This window comes from Pseudorca crassidens, chromosome 17 (assembly GCF_039906515.1).
Source record: "Pseudorca crassidens isolate mPseCra1 chromosome 17, mPseCra1.hap1, whole genome shotgun sequence".
Classification (NCBI taxonomy): Eukaryota; Metazoa; Chordata; class Mammalia; order Artiodactyla; family Delphinidae; genus Pseudorca; species Pseudorca crassidens.
The window spans coordinates 38,185,715-38,203,749 of NC_090312.1; the positions used below are offsets into that span (position 1 = coordinate 38,185,715).

Below are 18,035 nucleotides of genomic sequence, written 5' to 3' on the forward strand. Positions count from 1 at the left end.
AGCATTCTGTGATCTCATGCTTTTAGTACTTAATTGGAATATTTTCATTTAGATGTCAGCAGATATATTTTAAACCAAATTTGGCAATATTTAGAGTAAGCCTTACACATCCTTGACGTAAGTCTTACCTATTTAAATATTCAACTTTTTTCATAAAAAGGCTATAATTCACTTTGGAAATTTTGGCTGTTTTATTTTTAAAAAGAACTTAACTGTTTCCCACGGTGAACTGCATTGTATCTAATAAACTTTTAGGGTCATGAGTGATAAATAAATCAACAGATACAAATATCTATTAAAGTTGATATTGACTTATCAACTGGTAAGTCATGGTATTTTGTAATAGATCAGAATATAATACTTGGCTCAAATGCAACATGTAAACAATAATAAAAAGTTGAAAAGTGAATCTCTACACAGCATAAGTGCCATATGAGGACTATGGATGACTAAGGACAAAATTAAACTTATCAAGAGAAATTAAGAATAAAGTAATTTAACAGTGATTTCACTTTATAGAAGAACTGGTTCCAAGACTGAATTAACTTCAAGTTCTATATTTTTTTAATTTTCTGAATCAACAGGCAAATTTCTTTGAAAATGTTAGCATTTACTTCACAAATTTCATTTTAAAAGTTATATATTATTAAAGGAACTATATTTTTAACAAATGAAGTACTTTAAAGAAGTCAAATCTATTTTCTGAAAGTTATGTTGCTTTTCATAAATAACTAATGAAAATACATCCTACAAAAATAAGCTTAATACTAATTAGGAGGAAAAAGCAAAGATGTATTCCCAATAATTGAAATGATCCAAATTTTAAAATACAGAAATATTTCACTAGAATATAATTTCATTTATTTAAATCTTATTTCATACACTTAAACAATTATTTCTTTAATATTAAAAACACTGCTTTCAACTAAAAGAAAAAGGTATGATTAGTAACTATTGACTCTCTTTTTATAAATCTCTTTTAATTCAGGAAGAATGACTTCCAAATAAAGGAATCCAATACTAAATGAAAGTAAGGGCTAAAATCAGTTTCTGCCCAAATGCAGAGTGACTGTAAACAGACATGTCAAATATACTAAATCTATGTCATGGATATACTTTACTCAGTGGTTAGGAATACACATGAAATTGTTACTTAGTTGAAAAATACTTTGGCCTTGATATTATTTGCAACTTATTAAAAAATCTTTGTAACCTCTCAAAAAAGAAAAAGAAAAAAAAAAATAAAGTACTTGCCCTGGAGTTCCTATACAATGTGAAAAAGCAACATTTTACTATAGCTGCGATATGGATTGATAGTTATTACCCCAACAACAGTTATCACCACCACAAATACTATAACCTAATAGATTTCAGATATTTAAAAGAGATTTTTAACATCTCAGTAAAAAAAAGATACATGAAGTATTAACTTCACATATTTTTCTAAGGTTTTATATAAAACTAACACACTGGCATAAGACAGATACGATTGGGTTTTTTCCCCTCCTAAGATAATAAGTGAAAATTACCATAAACCATACTTTAACACAATACTTACCAGCATGTGGACAGTTTCAGAAGTTTACCATAAAGAGCAGTGCTGAAAGAGGGAATAATCGGTACAGGTATGCAGTAAGATCCCCTACAATCCAAAGAGGTCAGTCCTGCCTGGAAACCAAATATCTGCAACAAAAAGAAAAGATCCAAATGTTCACAGAGACAAAGTTTTAGTAAGCACAGGATGAAATACGTCAGTTTCAATTTGCTCTACAACAGCTGCACACTAAATATGTTCTGATGTCTTTTTCCACTTCCCAAACATCAACATTTTCTTCTATTAAATCTGACATTAACTAAGTCAGAATTAAGAAATTTAAATACACAATATTTCTTTCATATCCCTGCAAGATTACTCTTCTTTTGACCAATTTTAGGTTTCACATTTTATTTCTATACATAACTCTCATTTAGCATTTTATTGTCTGCTACAATGCACATATTCTCTGTTAAACTGACTACATTGTGCACATCACAGATATTGTTAATAAATCATTGTTATATCATTTTATTCCTAAAAGAATATTAACTACAACAAAAACAATCTTAGAAAGTATTTTGCCTTCAACTTACAGTATGCACACACAAAAAGGATATCCAAACATATCCTAAATAATGTTACATCTTTTCCCTTTCTTTTGTGAAAATAATGGTAGGGCTGAGGTTTTTCACCTCAGGTAATTTGGTACATGGCATAAATTACTCTTTATAAGTTTATTCTTAAAACTAGCATGTCACACTCAAAAATTTTATAAGCATTCCCTGAAATTCCTGAAAACTACATTTGCCTTAATAGGAAGAATCAATGTAACATCACATTTTACACGAAACGTTGCAGAGAACTGAATATATTTCTTCTTCCATTATTTTCAATAAAGTAAATGTCTCAAACAGGAAACACTGACACACAGATACAAAACAAAGAGTTACTGTTTTCCAACAACATGCAAAAGCCGTTTAACCCCAACATTTGTTTCATTATTATTTTTTATTCCTTGGGTTTATAAAGCACTAACTTTCTTATCTCTAGGATTAATATTAGCTGCTAAATTCTACAGTGAAACATGTTTAAAATATACCTCAGTAACTAATTTCCAATACAAAATACTTTCATTTAATGAACATAAACTAATGATCAATTTCTTAGAAAGTAATATTAAACTGCTTCCAAACAGTTTCAAAAAGCTATTCTGCTCCTACCATTCATCAAACTGACAATGTCAAATCTTTTCCTGTAAAGTCGGTTTTCAGTGAACGAAGTAACATTTTGGAAAATGAACATTAGTTAGAATTTTGTACTTTCAAAGAAAAACTGCATTTCAAAGGGCCTACCTACTTAATTACTATCAAGAAAAATGAAAGTGATATACCTATTGATTACTATAAATCCCACTATTAACCAAGATGCAAGAAATAAAGAACTGAGAAGAAAAAGAAAAAAGCATGTTTCTAATACTTAATTGATCAGCCTTAAAAATTAAGTTATGCCACATTTATATTCTTTGAAGACTTGCTCTAAGCAACACTATATGCAAAGAACTGGGCACTGTACAATTTCAGCATTTCATATTTCCTCTGAAAGGGCAAATATTTAAAAGTTTCTGAAATTTGCAATTATTAATACCACTTAATACAAAGCATGATTATTCAAACGATGCCCAACCTCCAAATATTTCTAGAATATGAATCAGGGTAATACTTTATCAAACTAGATTATCTGTGTTCAACTAAGAACTCTCTCGAGTCACCTTCTAATACTCTATAAATGTCCCAACAGTATAATCACAGACACTATCATTAATGTACTCAGATGGAAACTGGGTGTTGAGGAGATCCCCTTCTGGTTGTCTGCAGAACTGCAAGGCACTTTGGGGAAGGTCCTGCATATTATTCTGTAATTTTTTTAAGTTTTTACTAAATGTACATGTTGTCCAGAGATGACTCCAGAGAACATTCAAGCAAGTATAAATTACAGTGAAATCAAAAATAATTATTTCAAAATAACCATCAAAAATAATTATTTCAAAATAACCAATTTCAACTCTCTCTTTTAAATCACAGCAGTAAGACACACAGATTTACAATACCTATATAACCGAATAACTTGTCAACAACCCTTGACCAAGATTACAAATACTTTATCTAGAAAAAGGAAAACCAGCACAGTATGAACTGAGGTTGTTTTCACCAGGATTGTTCATATATTCAGAAATAGAATAAAAATACTTATTAACAACACTGCAAACCAACAGTTTGAGGCATCAAGAATGTATGAAGCAGTAAGCGCAACTACTAATATAAGTTTTAGCTGAAGGAAATGTCAACTTGACTAAGATGACTTACACATGACATTAAATGGAAAGTTAAATATGCAGTGCCACCTTTTAAAGAATCCAATAAGAAAACAATTTAACTAAATCACCTCATTTTACATATGGGAAAAATAAAGTCTAAAAAGGATAAAGGACTTCTTCATAATTACCTATTGCTGGAACAGCAATATGATGTTTCATCTGATTTAGCTCATCTATTAGCTCACAATTTCACTCTGCCTTGCTTCCTCTCTCTATTCCCTGCTTCCCCTCTCCAAAAAAATATGGCTGATTCACCACTTACTCTTAAAGAAAAAACAATCTTTCTCATCACTACCTCTCCCCTCCAACCATCAGTAAAATTCCATTTCTCATCTGTCATCAGCAAAAATCTTGAAAAAGTAGGCTGGAAAATGCCACCTTTTTTTTCATTGCCTACTCATTCCTTAAACCCTCTAAATCTAGTTTCTATTCATGTATCCACTGAAACAAAAAGAAACACTGGACTGAAACTGATACTTATATTCTTTTCTTATGGAGAGAAATTAAGTATTTTCTCCTAATTTTTTTCCACCAACAATTTAAGTGAGGAAACAATAAATAAGTAATTTTTTTCATCACTCAGAATTTTTTAAATGAATGTCATGTTGTCACCTATACTTTTAATGAAATAAAATCCTTCAGAATCCACAAGGAACGCTTACAACTCAACAATAAAAAGACAAAATAACTTCATTTTAAAATGGGCAAAAGATTTGAATAGATATTCTCCAAAGAAGATATACAAATGGCCAAGAAGCAGATGAAAAAAAAATGCTCAACATCATTAGTCACTAGGGAAACATATATCAAAACCATAAGGAGATACCTCTTCACAACCACCAAGATGATTAAAATCAAAAAGACAGTAGTAACAAGTGTCAGTGAGGATGTGGAGAAATAAGAACCCTAATTCACTACTAGTGGGACAGTAAAACGATGCAAGAATCCCTTTGGAAAAAAAAGTTTGGCAGTTCCTAAAAATGTTAAAGATACAGTTACCATAGAACAGGCAGCTCCACACCTAGGTATATACCCAAGGGAAATGAAACCTGTGTTTATACAAAAACCTATATAGAAATGTTCATAGCTATATTATTCTTAATAACCAAGAACTGGAATCAACACAAATGTCCACCAACCAGATAAATGGATAAACAAAATATAGTGTATATCTAAACAATGCATTATTCAGTCATAAAAAGGTAATAAAGTACTGATACATGTTACAGAATAGATGAACCTTGAAAAACATTATGCTAAGCAAAAGGAGCCAGCCACAAAAAACCATATGCTGTATGATTCCATTTATATGAAATATCCAGAATAGGCAAATACATAGAGACAGAAAGAGATTAGTGTTTACAGGGGGTAAGAGGAGTCAATGGAGAGTAAATACTAATGGTTTCTTTTTGGGGTGATGAAAATGTTCTGGAATTGGATAGTGGTGATGGTTGCTTTAACTCTGTGAAAATATTAAAAATCACTAATTTCTATTATTTAAAAAAGGTGAATTTATGGTATGTAAATTATTTCAATAAAATTATTTAAAAATTTAAAACCTTACAACATAACTAAAGTTTACCTGATCCATGACCCTCACGCTAGTCTCATTGGCACCCCCACCAAGCCTAGATGCCCAGATCGCCCAAATCTACTTTCAGGAGTTCAGAACGTATCCCACCCTTTTGTTATACCTTTATAAACCCTTTTATATCTGTGAACAATCTTTAGCACTATTTTGTTTTCTTAATTTACATAAATGGCATCATACTATATATACCATTATGCTTCCTGACATTCCCACCAAAAATTATGCCTCAGAGAGCTATCCATGTGGGTATTTATAGACCTCTAGCTGTACATATCTGCATATGCAAAAATTTCTCTGGGACAAGGGTCAACAAACTACAGTATACAGGTCAAATTCTAACCACTGTCTGTTTTTGTACTACCTACAACCTAAGAATAATTTTTACACATGTACATTTATAACTGAACTGATGACAGGGAATACTAAGTTGAAACCCCAATTAGGTGAAATGTTATCCCAAGAAAAAGAATTCCTTCTTCTCATTAGTAAAACTGTATTACAAAAAAAGAGTCCTATCTTACATTTTGAATTCTGTCAACTCAAGATTCATGGAAATTTGTTCTATTATTTAAGTACCTACACAATATCCTAAATTTTCCCTCTTGGCCCACAAAGCCTAAAACACTTACTATCTGAACCGTCAGAGAAAAGTCTGCTGGCCCCTGCTATAGTATATATATTGAAAATTGGAATGGATGGGTGTAAGGTAGATGTGTTTTCAAATTTATTAGATTCTGCAAAAGCACTCTCCAAAATGATACCAATTATATATCCACCAGCCATGTGTGAAAGCACAATTCCTTGAAACCCCCAGGGAAAACTATTTACTGGAGGTCAGAAACTCCCAAATCCAAAAAATTCAAAGGGTTTTGATTCTACTATAACCTTCCTGATCTCTCTGAAGCATCTGCCATAGCTGATCCTTATGAGTAAAAGGCCTTAAATTTATATATTTTTCTATAGTTTACATAATGCTTTCACTAACTTATTTTTTATATATGTTTCAAACTTTAGGTGCCTTTCAATGTCTTAGCTACTTGATGCCACACTTATTCAAAAATGGGTTTAGCATTTAAATACAGAGGACTTGGTAAGACATATGAAAGTTTCACCTGCATATTTTCTCCCATGCCAACTCTCAATTAATAAACTTCATTACATGAAGTGGGAACTATAAACTATTTTGTCAAATAGTCAATACAGTCACATTTACATACACAAAATTAAAACTTAAGCATTTATTTGAGTATTTAATTGAAAATTACTTGAGTCTAAAATGCCAAAGACACATGAAATAGACATCTAAATCCTCCACTGTAATATTTCAACACTGTAATAATGAAAATTAAACTTTGAAAACTTCCTCAAAGGTTACAGTAATCATGCCAAGTAACATGAACTGCTATAAACCTTAAAACAAATCGGTATTTTTCGTCAGTTCCAAACAGTCACAAAACTAAAACGCTCTACCAAGTTCTGAAAGTTTTTTTAAAATGTACTAGGCCACTGAAGAAGCACCAGAAATGCAATGAAATTTTTTTTAATGTAATCACGTTGTCAAGACTAAAGACTTTATTTTTTAGAGTATTCAATATTCTTTTTTTTTCTTTTTTTTGCTGTACGCGGGCCTCTCACTGTTGTGGCCTCTCCCGTTGCAGAGCACAGGCTCCAGACGCACAGGCTCAGCGGCCATGACTCATAGGCCCAGCCACTCTGCAGCAGGTGGGATCTTCCCGGACCCGGGCACGAACCCGTGTCCCCTGCATCGGCAGGCGGACTCTCAACCACTGCGCCACCAGGGAAGCCCCGAGAGTATTCAATATTCTTAATACCAATGAAAAGTTTTTCTACATATATTATACTATGCCCAACACCTGACTTCCTGGGACATTTAACTTATCCATTACAGCTGTAATCAAACTTACCAAAACTTTATCTAGACTACACTGTAACTCTTACATTTCCCTGGAAATTCAAGTGAGCATTTAACATATTAACAAATAGTAGTGGTAAACAACTATTCCAATAACTTTTATGTCAGTATGAATGACAACCATATTGGTGACCAATAGCTTAGGTGACCATTTTCCTTGAGGATAGGGCATCCCTGTTTCATCTTTAACGCTGAGTGTCTGCAGTATGGAAAGAACTCAGTATTTACCAAATGAATGAATCCCACGAAAGTAGAATACCTTGGAAAGAACTGCCTAAAATTATACTTGCTTTGATAAAACAAGGCAAATATTCTTAACAATATAACCTGATATTCAAGTTGTGCCAATATTAAAAAAAAAATCATACACCTTGGTGTATTAATCGTGGGAGTGAATAAAAAAGCACAAGTATGTATCTAACTTTCAAAAATACCTTCTGCTACTCTCCGCATGACATAAAACACTTGTTACAGATCATTATAATAATTATGTCCAAAGAATCATACTTTCCTATGTCCACACCCCTTTGTAACATAATACTGTCAACTCCTCCATCAAGGAAGTAGAATTTCCTTCTCCATCATCTTAAAAATGGGCTTTGCATGGACATCTAGAAAAAGATGAGTTTTTCCACTCTACATGGTTTGAAAACAATCAAATTTTAACACCTTAAATTTAAATATGCCTGGAGGTGATCTAAAACTAGTATCTTTAAATTGCTTTCTTTTTACTCTACAAAGACACAAATATTGGGCTTCCCTGGTGGCTCAGTGGTTGGGAGTCCGCCTGCCTATGCTGGGGACACGGGTTCGTGTCCCAGTCCGGGAAGATCCCGCATGCCGAGGAGCGACTGGGCCTGTGGGCCATGGCCGCTGAGCCTGCACGTCCGGAACCTGTGCTCTGCAGCAGGAGAGGCCGCGACAGTGAGAGGCCCGCGTACCGAAAAAAAAAAAAAAAAAAAAAAAAAGACACAAATATTTAAGAACTTCAAAACATCAAACTATAAAGCATGAAACAATAAAGCCAGGAGTTTATTTTTGGAGTTCTCTAATTTTCAGTACTTTACATAAAATTTAGTGCATTTTTAGTACTTATTTTTTTTTAACATCTTTATTAGAGTATAATTGCTTTACAATGGTGTGCCACTTTCTGCTTTATAACAAAGTGAATCAGTTATACATACACATTTGTCCCCATATCTCTTCCCTCTTGCATCTCCCTCCCTCCCACCCTCCCTATCCCACCCCTCTAGGTGGTCACAAAGCACGGAGCTGATCTCCCTGTGCTATGCGGCTGCTTCCCACTAGCTATCTATTTTACGTTTGGTAGTGTATATATGTCCATGCCACTCTCTCACTTTAGTACTTATTCTTGATTTCAACTTGACATAGCTTCCTTTAGTCCATAAAACAGAATTTAATTAGGTACATGCTATCTCTACTTAGATTATACATGTGTATTTGCTTAGCAAAAACACTTATTACTCAACATCTGAGCTTATCTATTTGTAAGTACCTACGGTGGCATGTATCACATATTTATTAAAAAAAAAAAGAGATGGAAGAGCTGAGCAAAGTCTCCAATAATTAACTTTACATAACTTGATTTAAAGTAATAAAGTTTTCCTTGGCATTAAGAAATTAACATGAATTCAATAAGAGGAAAATAACTAAAAAAAAATGTATTAAACTTGCTTTATAAAACATTGTCTCTCACAAATATTCACCTCAAAGAAATCATGAATCTTTTAAAACATCCTTAGTGCTCTTTTACATTGCTTATAATCAATGATATATGCAATCTTCAAAAATTATAATTACTATTATCTTACAGATATCAAGCTATTAACACCAAATAATTGAAGAAATCTTTAAAATAGGTACACTTTTATTTTTATATTAATTATGCTGAATAATGAATATACCTATCATATCTTATTTAAATCTCATCTTACAGGGTACTAATTCTGTAAAATTACAACTCTAAGAAAAAAAAGATTTATTTAATTCTCCCGAAGCCAACCAAATACTAATATACAAGAAAATTCACTTTTCATACCTTAAGGTAGCAATGTGCGTAGCAATAATGAAGCAGATTATCAGAAGGCTGAGTAAGGCTGCTGACCACATGCACCAAATGTTCAGCATACATCGGCACAGAATGTTCCAGATTAATTTTATCCACCAGTATCTGAATGGATGGCAAAGGCCGAAGAGACTGGAAGTTTGTAGTATTCATGAAATTACTTGAGTTCTAGAAAATAACAGTGTTCACTTTATATTTCAGGAGAAAGTGACTGATGTGCAATGCCCTCTATACAAGCTTCAGAGTGACACATTATGCAGTGATATCAAATCATCCTAGAAATGATGCCTTTCTATGGGACTCTCTTACTGTAACCAAATAGAAACACCTTCTACCTATTTTTAGGTATATCCCAGATTTCAAAGAATGCCTATTTACTGTGAAATTATCAATGCCCTTTTAGCTAAAGCTTTTATTTTTTCAGTCAACTAGAATATTGTCACAACGTGCCTCAGTACATTGAAGGTATTTTCTTAAGCTCAATAATTCACACACACACAAAAATCCTAGATATTTCAGAGCCTTTATCTTCTTTCCCTTTATACACATTTAGATGACTAAACGACTAAGTGCACTACTCAAGACAATCTGAAAGATACAATAAGCAAAGTTTGCAGGACAGAAAAATTTCCAATCCACATCATATCTACTAATATTAAACATGCTAAAGGCTCATAAAGTCCTAAGAATCTCGAGGTAGGCTTCATATTTTCAGCGTTACAGAATCTTTCTAAGCTTCCAAGTAAATGGAGATAAATTTCAACATGTCCAGGGTATGAACCCAATTAGCAAGCCACCCCTTCCAGCCCTTGAACTTATTCCCATACCTGTAGCTCTCAATGAGGAACAGTATGACCCTCCATCCAGAGGTGTGGAAAGAACAGTTTAATTGTTTTATCTGTATTTCATTATCATAATAATAAGGGAACAGTACTGGCATTTAGCAGGCATTGGCTAAAGATGGTAAAACTACATAATACTTCCCTAGTCCAAAAAGCCAATAGTACCATTATTGAGAAACACTGTGCCTAAAAATAAGTTGAAGATACAGTTCTTCCTTTTTGACTCATTAATAATTTTTAAACCATCACATATTGAGCAATTACTTTAGTAAGGGACTTTATTTTGGATTATTGAGATATAATATACAGTAAAGCACAAAATCTTAAACATAGAGTTCAACAAATTGTTATGTATGTAACCACCACACATTTCAAGCACCCTAAAAGGGTCTCCTATATCCCTTCTCAGGTAATATCAAATCCCCACCAGGGGTGGCCAATATTCTTTTGTCTGTTCTTCGACTTCATTTAAACAGAATCACACAGTACATACTCATGTCTGCCTTCTTTCATTCAACATATCTGAGAATTATCTACTGTTCACTCTTTGAGTTAACACTTATCATTATGGAATGACTCTTTATTTCTATCAATACCTCTTGTCTTAAGCTCTACATTTTCTGATATTAAAATAGCCACTCTATCTTTCCTTTGATTAGCACTTAAATGGTGTATCTTTTTCCATCCTTTTATTTCTAGTTTGTGTTATAGTTTTCAGCTCCAGAATTTCATTTCGTTCTTTTTTTAATGGATTGAGGTCTTTTGAAATCTTCCACTTTTTTGTCTCTTTCTTGAACTTATTAACCATAGTTAAAGTTCATGCATATACTGTCATATTTCAATTCTTCTCCACTGAAATTTTCCCCAGATGATCTCTTTACCCAGCAATACAATGAACAATTATGAGTGGCTGATAGAGAGCAAATACACAAAATGAAACTGATATATCTTAATTCTCTGCCATACTTCCATAAGTTCGATTTAAAGTTAGGACAATTTTTACTTCCATAATCATCATCATGTCACCATTAAAAGACATATAACCCCCAAAATAATAAATTAAAGATAACAGATAATACCTTATATGTATATGGCAGACTCAGAAAGCAATACATTGTATACAGACCTAAAATATTAAGCAACTAATAAGTCCTCATTAAGAAACACAGTAATAATCACTGGGTTCCTAACATGTGCAAAATGGTTTACATGCATTATCTCACTGAATATTCAAAATCATTCTAGGGGCTAGGTACTTTGGGGGAACTGCTCTATGCCAGCACCCAGACAATCTTAAAATCCATGGAGCCCACAAGGCAAGGCTAAACCACACAAGACCTAAGCCTTGGTGGAGCACCCTATGATATTATCAGAACAGGGGAAAATAGGCGGTCTTGTGCAGAACTGCTAAAAGACCATTTCTCAGTCGACTTCTCATCTTGAGAAACACTGCTATGGGGAAATTTTCTCATCAGCATCCCTCATTCACGGGGCTTTCCATCCACTCTCTCAGCTGTAGGCTATATAACTCCTTAGGTGCAGTGTGGAACTGAATCCTTGTCAACAAGGTACCCTACCATGTGTCCTGCAGGTCATTTGGCGCTCTAGATTCAGGGTTGTCCTGAAAGGGACAAGGCAAGCCAACACCATTACTGATTTGCTTTTGCTGTCTATGTAAGTAATAAACTATCTGAATCTATCAGGGCTTGTTGCTTCTTTACTGGCTGACTCTGTCAGCCTACATGAAAAATATAATTTTCTTTTGTTTTTCAGAAAAGGAAAACAAGGCTTAGAGATATAAAGCAGTGTCCTAAGGTGTCATAGCTTGTACATGGTCTGACATCAAGGCAAATGCTCTTCAACATTTATTTATAGAGCCTTAGCTTGAGGTTATTTTTTTAATCTATTTATTTATTTATATAATATATATAAATTATTTTCTAAGAATTAATAATCGTAGTTACATTGCTTTAACTTCATCATGGATAACTATTATATATAGCCAGATATTCTGATATTCTATTACTTAATCAACTTCCTCTTACAATATCACAGGACCAATAAATATACATGTATGAGAAAACAAGTAGTGAATGACAAAATATACCTTTTCTCCCATAATGACAGGTAGCAAATGATCCAGCAAGTTGAATTCAGCCATGAAAATTGTGAAAGTACATTTGAGGAGAGTAATACTTGTATGTCGAGTAGGAATATATTCCTCCAAAGATGCCACTTCTTCAGGATTCAGCATTGTTTCACTTTCACCCTTAATATCTAAAATGAAATAATAAAAATGCAATGAAAATTTATTTTTAAATAATTTTCTTAATTAATGAAAAATTAATTAGTTCTCCAAATTTTAAGGTCAAATTCTTTTTTTCAACAATGAAGCAGTTGTAAAAATGTTGCCTTAAAGAAGAATAAATTACTCTAGAAATGTATGCCTTTGCTATGTAAAAATTTGTTTTATATTTTAAAATATTTCTTAAATACTTAAAAGAAATTTTTAATCTCTGTCATCAAAAGAATAACAGCTTCCTTTCATAAAAACACCACTGAGATAATGCAAATTCAAGCCACAGACTAGGAGAAAATATTTGCCGTAGACAGACACATACATAGACATAGGTATATGCATAAAGGACTTGTACGCACAGCATATTAAAAATTTTAAACTACCTAAAAATCAAAAATAAACCAATAATTCAATGGAAAAATGGGCAAAAAAGCCTTGAGCAAGCAAAAGATAATATATCCAAATGGTCAAAAGTTATTTCAAAAGTAAGTTAACATTGTTAGGTATCAGATAACTGCAAATAATGTCACGATGTGGTAGCACTACACATCCACTGGAAAAGCTAAAATGAAAAAGACTAAGAATACTAAAAGTTGGCAAATACATATCAGCAAACTTTTTCTATAAAGAGCCATATAGAAAATACTTTAGGAGGGACTTCCCTGGTGGTGCAGCAGTTAAGAATCCACCTGCCAATGCAGGGGACACAGGTTCGAGCCCTGGTCCGGGAAGATCCCACATGCCAAGGAGCAACTAAGCCTGTGCACCACAACTGAGCCTACGCTCTAGAGCCCACGAGCCACAACTACTGAAGCCGGTGCTCCACAACAAGAGAAGCCACTGCAATGAGAAGCCCACACACCGCAACAAAGAGCACCTCCTGCTCTCTGCAACTAGAGAAAGCTCATGCACAGCAACGAAGACCCAACACAGCCAAAAATAAGTAAATAAATAAAATTTTTAAAAAAAGAAAATACCTTAGGGGACTTCCCTGCTGACACAGTGGTTAAGAATCCACCTGCCGATGCAGGGGACACGAGTTCAAGCCCTGATCCAGGAAGATCCCACATGCCGTGGAGCAACTAAGCCCATGGGCCACAACTACTGAACCTGCACTCTAGAGCCCGCGAGCCACAACTACTGAAGCCCGCGCGCCTAGAGCCTATGCTCCGCAAGAAAATCCAGTGCAATGAGAAGCCCGTGCACCACAATGAAGAGTAGCCCCCGCTCGCCAAAACTAGAGAAAGCCCACGCACAGCAACGAAGACCCAATACACCCAATACAGCCAAAAATTAATTAATTAATTTAAAAAAAAAATACTTTAGGCTTTGTGGGTCATACAGCTTGCCCCAATTACTCAATTCTGCAACTGTAGTACAAAAGCAGTCACAGACAACACATAACTAAATGAGCAAGACTATGTTCCAATAAAACTTTACCTATGAAAACTGAAAATTAATTTTCATATAGTTTTCATGTGTCACAAAATATCAATCTTTTTTGTATTTTTTCCAACTATTTAAAATGCAAAACCCATTATCAACTGTTAAGCTGTACAAAAAGAGACAATAAGTCATAATTTGCTAACCCCCTGATCAAGGGCAACTAAAACTCTCCTACACTGCTGGTAGGCGTGTAAAGTGATTCAACCAAATTGAAAACAGTTTGGAGATATTTACTAAAGGTGAACATATATGATCATTTTACCTAAGTGATTCCACCCTTAAATTCCCAACAGAAATTAGTATATAGGTTAATTAAAAGGTATGTACTAGAATGTTGGTAGCATCACTACCATAATAACCAAACACTAGAAACTAACCAAATACTCATCAACAGTAAAATGGATAAATAAGTTATGGTATATTCACAAAATGGGATACTAAAAAGAAATGAGAATGAATCCCACAAACATAATGTAAGCTAAAGCCACAGCAAAAGAGTATATACTGTGTGATTACATTTACATGAATTCTAAAATATGCCAAACTAAATCTAGGATGTTAGAAATAAGGAGGGTGGTTACCCTCGGGGTTCAGAGTAATAACCAAAAGAGGGCAAGAAGGAGAATACTGGAGTTCTGGTAAGGTTCCATTTCCTGAACAGTTAGCAACATAGATGTGGTTAAGTTTACAAAATTCACAAAACCATACCCTTAGTTTTGTGTGCTTTCCAGTATGTATCTTATACTTCAATAACGAAGTAAAAAAAAAAAGGGAGGGGGGGAACTGCTAACTACTCAGAGAACTGCCTGTACAAAGTCAGTTAGCAGCAGTTGCTTTATGGAGATCATAAATATTTCTGAAATGATAAACTGCTTCAGGTAAAAATTCATTTAATACAAACGTGTGTGTGTGGGGGGGGGGGCGTAATTCCACTGTGGAAGAGATTGCTAATTGCAATCTTTTCTTCTTCCTTTTAGCAATAAAACTCTCTGAATTTTAAGTGAGGTATATGGACTCCGTCTAGAGAATACATTTTCCAGCCTCCCTGGCTGCTGGGTGCAGGGACATGTTACTAAGTTTGGGTCAATAAGATGACAGAGCCATGTCATTAAGTGAAACTACATGTCTACTGTTTTCTCTTGTTCCCCCTTCCTGTTGATTAAAATTAGACACTGTAATGGTGAGCCAACATTGACCATGTAGATAAAGTATACCTCAGAGGATGGTGGAAAAACAAGATAAAAGGAATTCTGGGTCTAAGACCACATCATGAAAGAGAGTCACCCTAGTCCCCTGGAGTACCTACTAGCTTGGGTTTTAACATGAGAAAAATTAATTATATACTGTTTTTTGTATGAACATTAGTTCTCATTTCTCTGGGATAAATGCCCAGGAATGCAGTTGCTGGGCTATATGGCAGCTGCATGTTAAGTTTTACAAAAAACTGCCAAAACGTTTTTAGGAGTGGCTGTAACATTTTATATTCCCACCAGCAATGAATCAGTGATCCAGTTTCTTCACGTCCTCCCCAACATTTGGTGCTGTCACAGTTTTCTGTTCTAGCCATTCTGTACATACTATCCTAGCACTTATCAGAGTATCTGGCAATGCAGCAGGCATTCAAGCAAGGTGCAAGAAATGAATGCATGAACATATCAAGCACTTACAGCACTATGTTACGTGATTTTACATGCATTAGTCTTTGGAAGTAGGTCCTATAAGTGTATCATTTAGGACAATAGTAAATTTGCTGTGACAAGAGAAAATAACAGAAGTGTCAACAAAAACAATGCTTATTTCTCTTTCACTCAACAATCTGAGTCTAGAGGATCCATGGTGCCACCACACTACTGAAGACTTAGGCTCTCTCTATCTTATTGTTCTGTCATCCTCAGCATGCAGTTTTCATCTCAGAGTTGAAGGTAGCAGGTCCAGCCCTGCCATTATAATTGCTTTCCAGCAAGAAGGAAGGGGAAAAGTAAAAAAGGAAGGAACACTCTTTTCCTTTTAAAGTCCTGTCGCAAAAATTCACATGAAGTATTGCTCCCATCCGGGAGCCAGAACCTAGTCATATGACTGCATTTGGGAAGTGAAGTCTATTTCTATCAAGAAAATTTCTACCATAGAAATTTCTATTACTATAAGAGGAGAATGGATACTGGGGAGACAATTTAACCAACTCTATCGCAATAATTAAACTCACAGAGATAGAGAAATGGAAAAATCAGTGATGTTGATTACTTCCTAAGGTCAGTAAGAAGTGGGGGTCAAACTCAGCCTGATGCCACAGGCTGAGGTCTTTATTATTCTATACTCCCTCATTATACTCTTATGTCCTGCTCTAGAGTGCTTCATTGCATGAAAAGGAAATTTGTATTTTATGAAACTGTATTAACCATATCTTTATACCATGCAGAAAATATCAGTCACACAAAATTTTTTTACCAGTAGGACCTAAGTTTTCTTGAATTTTAAATGCATATGCTTAAAACCCATCTTCTTCATGTCTCCTCCTTAGAATCCACTAAAGTGGAAAAATGGTCATATTTCAGGAGTATACAAGGGAAAGAGTATCAAAAGGTGACAATAAAATACTGACAGGCTTCTGGGAAGATGGCAGAGGAGGACGCGGAGATCGCCTTCCTACCCACAGATAAACCAGAAATACATCTACACGTGGAGCAACTCCTGCAGAGCACCTACTGAACGCTGGCAGAAGACGTCAGACCTCCCTAAAGGCAAGAAACCCCCCCACGTACCTGGGTAGGGTAAAAGAAAAAAGAATAAACAGAGACAAAAGAATAGGGACGGGACCTGCACCAGTGGGAGGGAGCTGTGAAGGAGGAAAGGTTTCCACACACTAGGAAGCCCCTTCGCGGGCTGAGAGTGCAGGTGGCTGAGGGGGAAAGCTTCGGAGCCGCGGAGAAGAGCACAGCAACAGAGGTGCGGGGGGCAAAGCGGAGAGATTCCCGCACAGAGGATCGGTGCCGACCGGCACTCACCAGCCCGAGAGGCTTTTCTGCTCACACGCCGGGGTGGGCGGGGCTGGGAACTGAGGCTCCGGCTTCAGTCGGAGCGCCAGGAGAGGACTGGGGTTGGCGGCGTGAACACAGCCTGAAGGGGGTAGTGTGCCACGGTTGGCCAGGAGGGAGTCCGGGGAAAAGTCTGAACCTGCCGAAAAGGCACGACACTTTTTCTTCCCTCTTTGTTTCCTGGTGCGCAAGGAGAGGGTTAGATTAAAAACGCTGCTTAAAGGAGCTCCAGAGACGGGCGCAAGCCGCGGCTAACAGCGCGGATCCCAGAGACGGGCATGAGACGCTAAGGCTGCTGCTGCCACCACCAAGAAGCCTGTGTGCGAGCACAGGTCACTATCCACACATCCCCTCCCGGGGGCCTGTGCAGCCCGCCACTCCCAGGGTCCCGTGATCCAGGGACAACTACCCTGGGAGAACGCACGGCGCGCCTCAGGCTGGTGCAACGTCACGCCGGCCTCTGCCGCCACAGGCCCGCCCCGCACTCCTCCCTCCCCCCGGCCTGAGTGAGCCAGAGCCCCCGAATCAGCGGCTCCTTTAACCCCGTCCTATCTGAGTGAAAAACAGACGCCCTCCGGCGACCTACACGCAGAGGTAGAGCCAAATCCAAAGCTGAGTCCCTGGGAGCTGTGACAACAAAGAGGAGAAAGGGAAATCTCCCCCAACAGCCTCAGAAGCAGCAGATTAAAGCTCCACAATCAACTTCATGTATCTGCATCTGTGGAATACCTGAATAGACACGAATCATACCAAATTGAGGAGGTGGACTTTGAGAGCAAGATTTATGATTTTTTCCCCTTTTCCTCTTTTTGTGAGTGAGTATGAGTATGCTTCTGTGTGAGATTTTGTCTGTATAGCTTTGCTTCCACCATTTGTCCAAGGGTTCTATCCATCC

General features: G+C 35.8%; 1 protein-coding gene across 11 annotated transcripts in view; it reads right to left on the reverse strand.

Moving 5' to 3' along the window:
• VPS13B (vacuolar protein sorting 13 homolog B) overlaps positions 1–18,035 on the reverse strand; it is a 798,169-nt gene that overhangs the window by 678,192 nt on the left and 101,942 nt on the right. For all 11 annotated transcript variants that reach the window (XR_010936247.1, XM_067711645.1, XM_067711646.1 and 8 more), the window contains exons 14-16: positions 12,471–12,640; positions 9,495–9,689; positions 1,559–1,683 (exon numbers count right to left, since the gene is read on the reverse strand). Coding sequence is in view for 10 of the 11 variants with exons in the window: in XM_067711645.1 (XP_067567746.1) it covers positions 1,559–1,683; positions 9,495–9,689; positions 12,471–12,640 (490 nt within the window). In the remaining variant the exon portion in view is untranslated. The remainder of the gene's footprint in view (positions 1–1,558; positions 1,684–9,494; positions 9,690–12,470; positions 12,641–18,035) is intronic.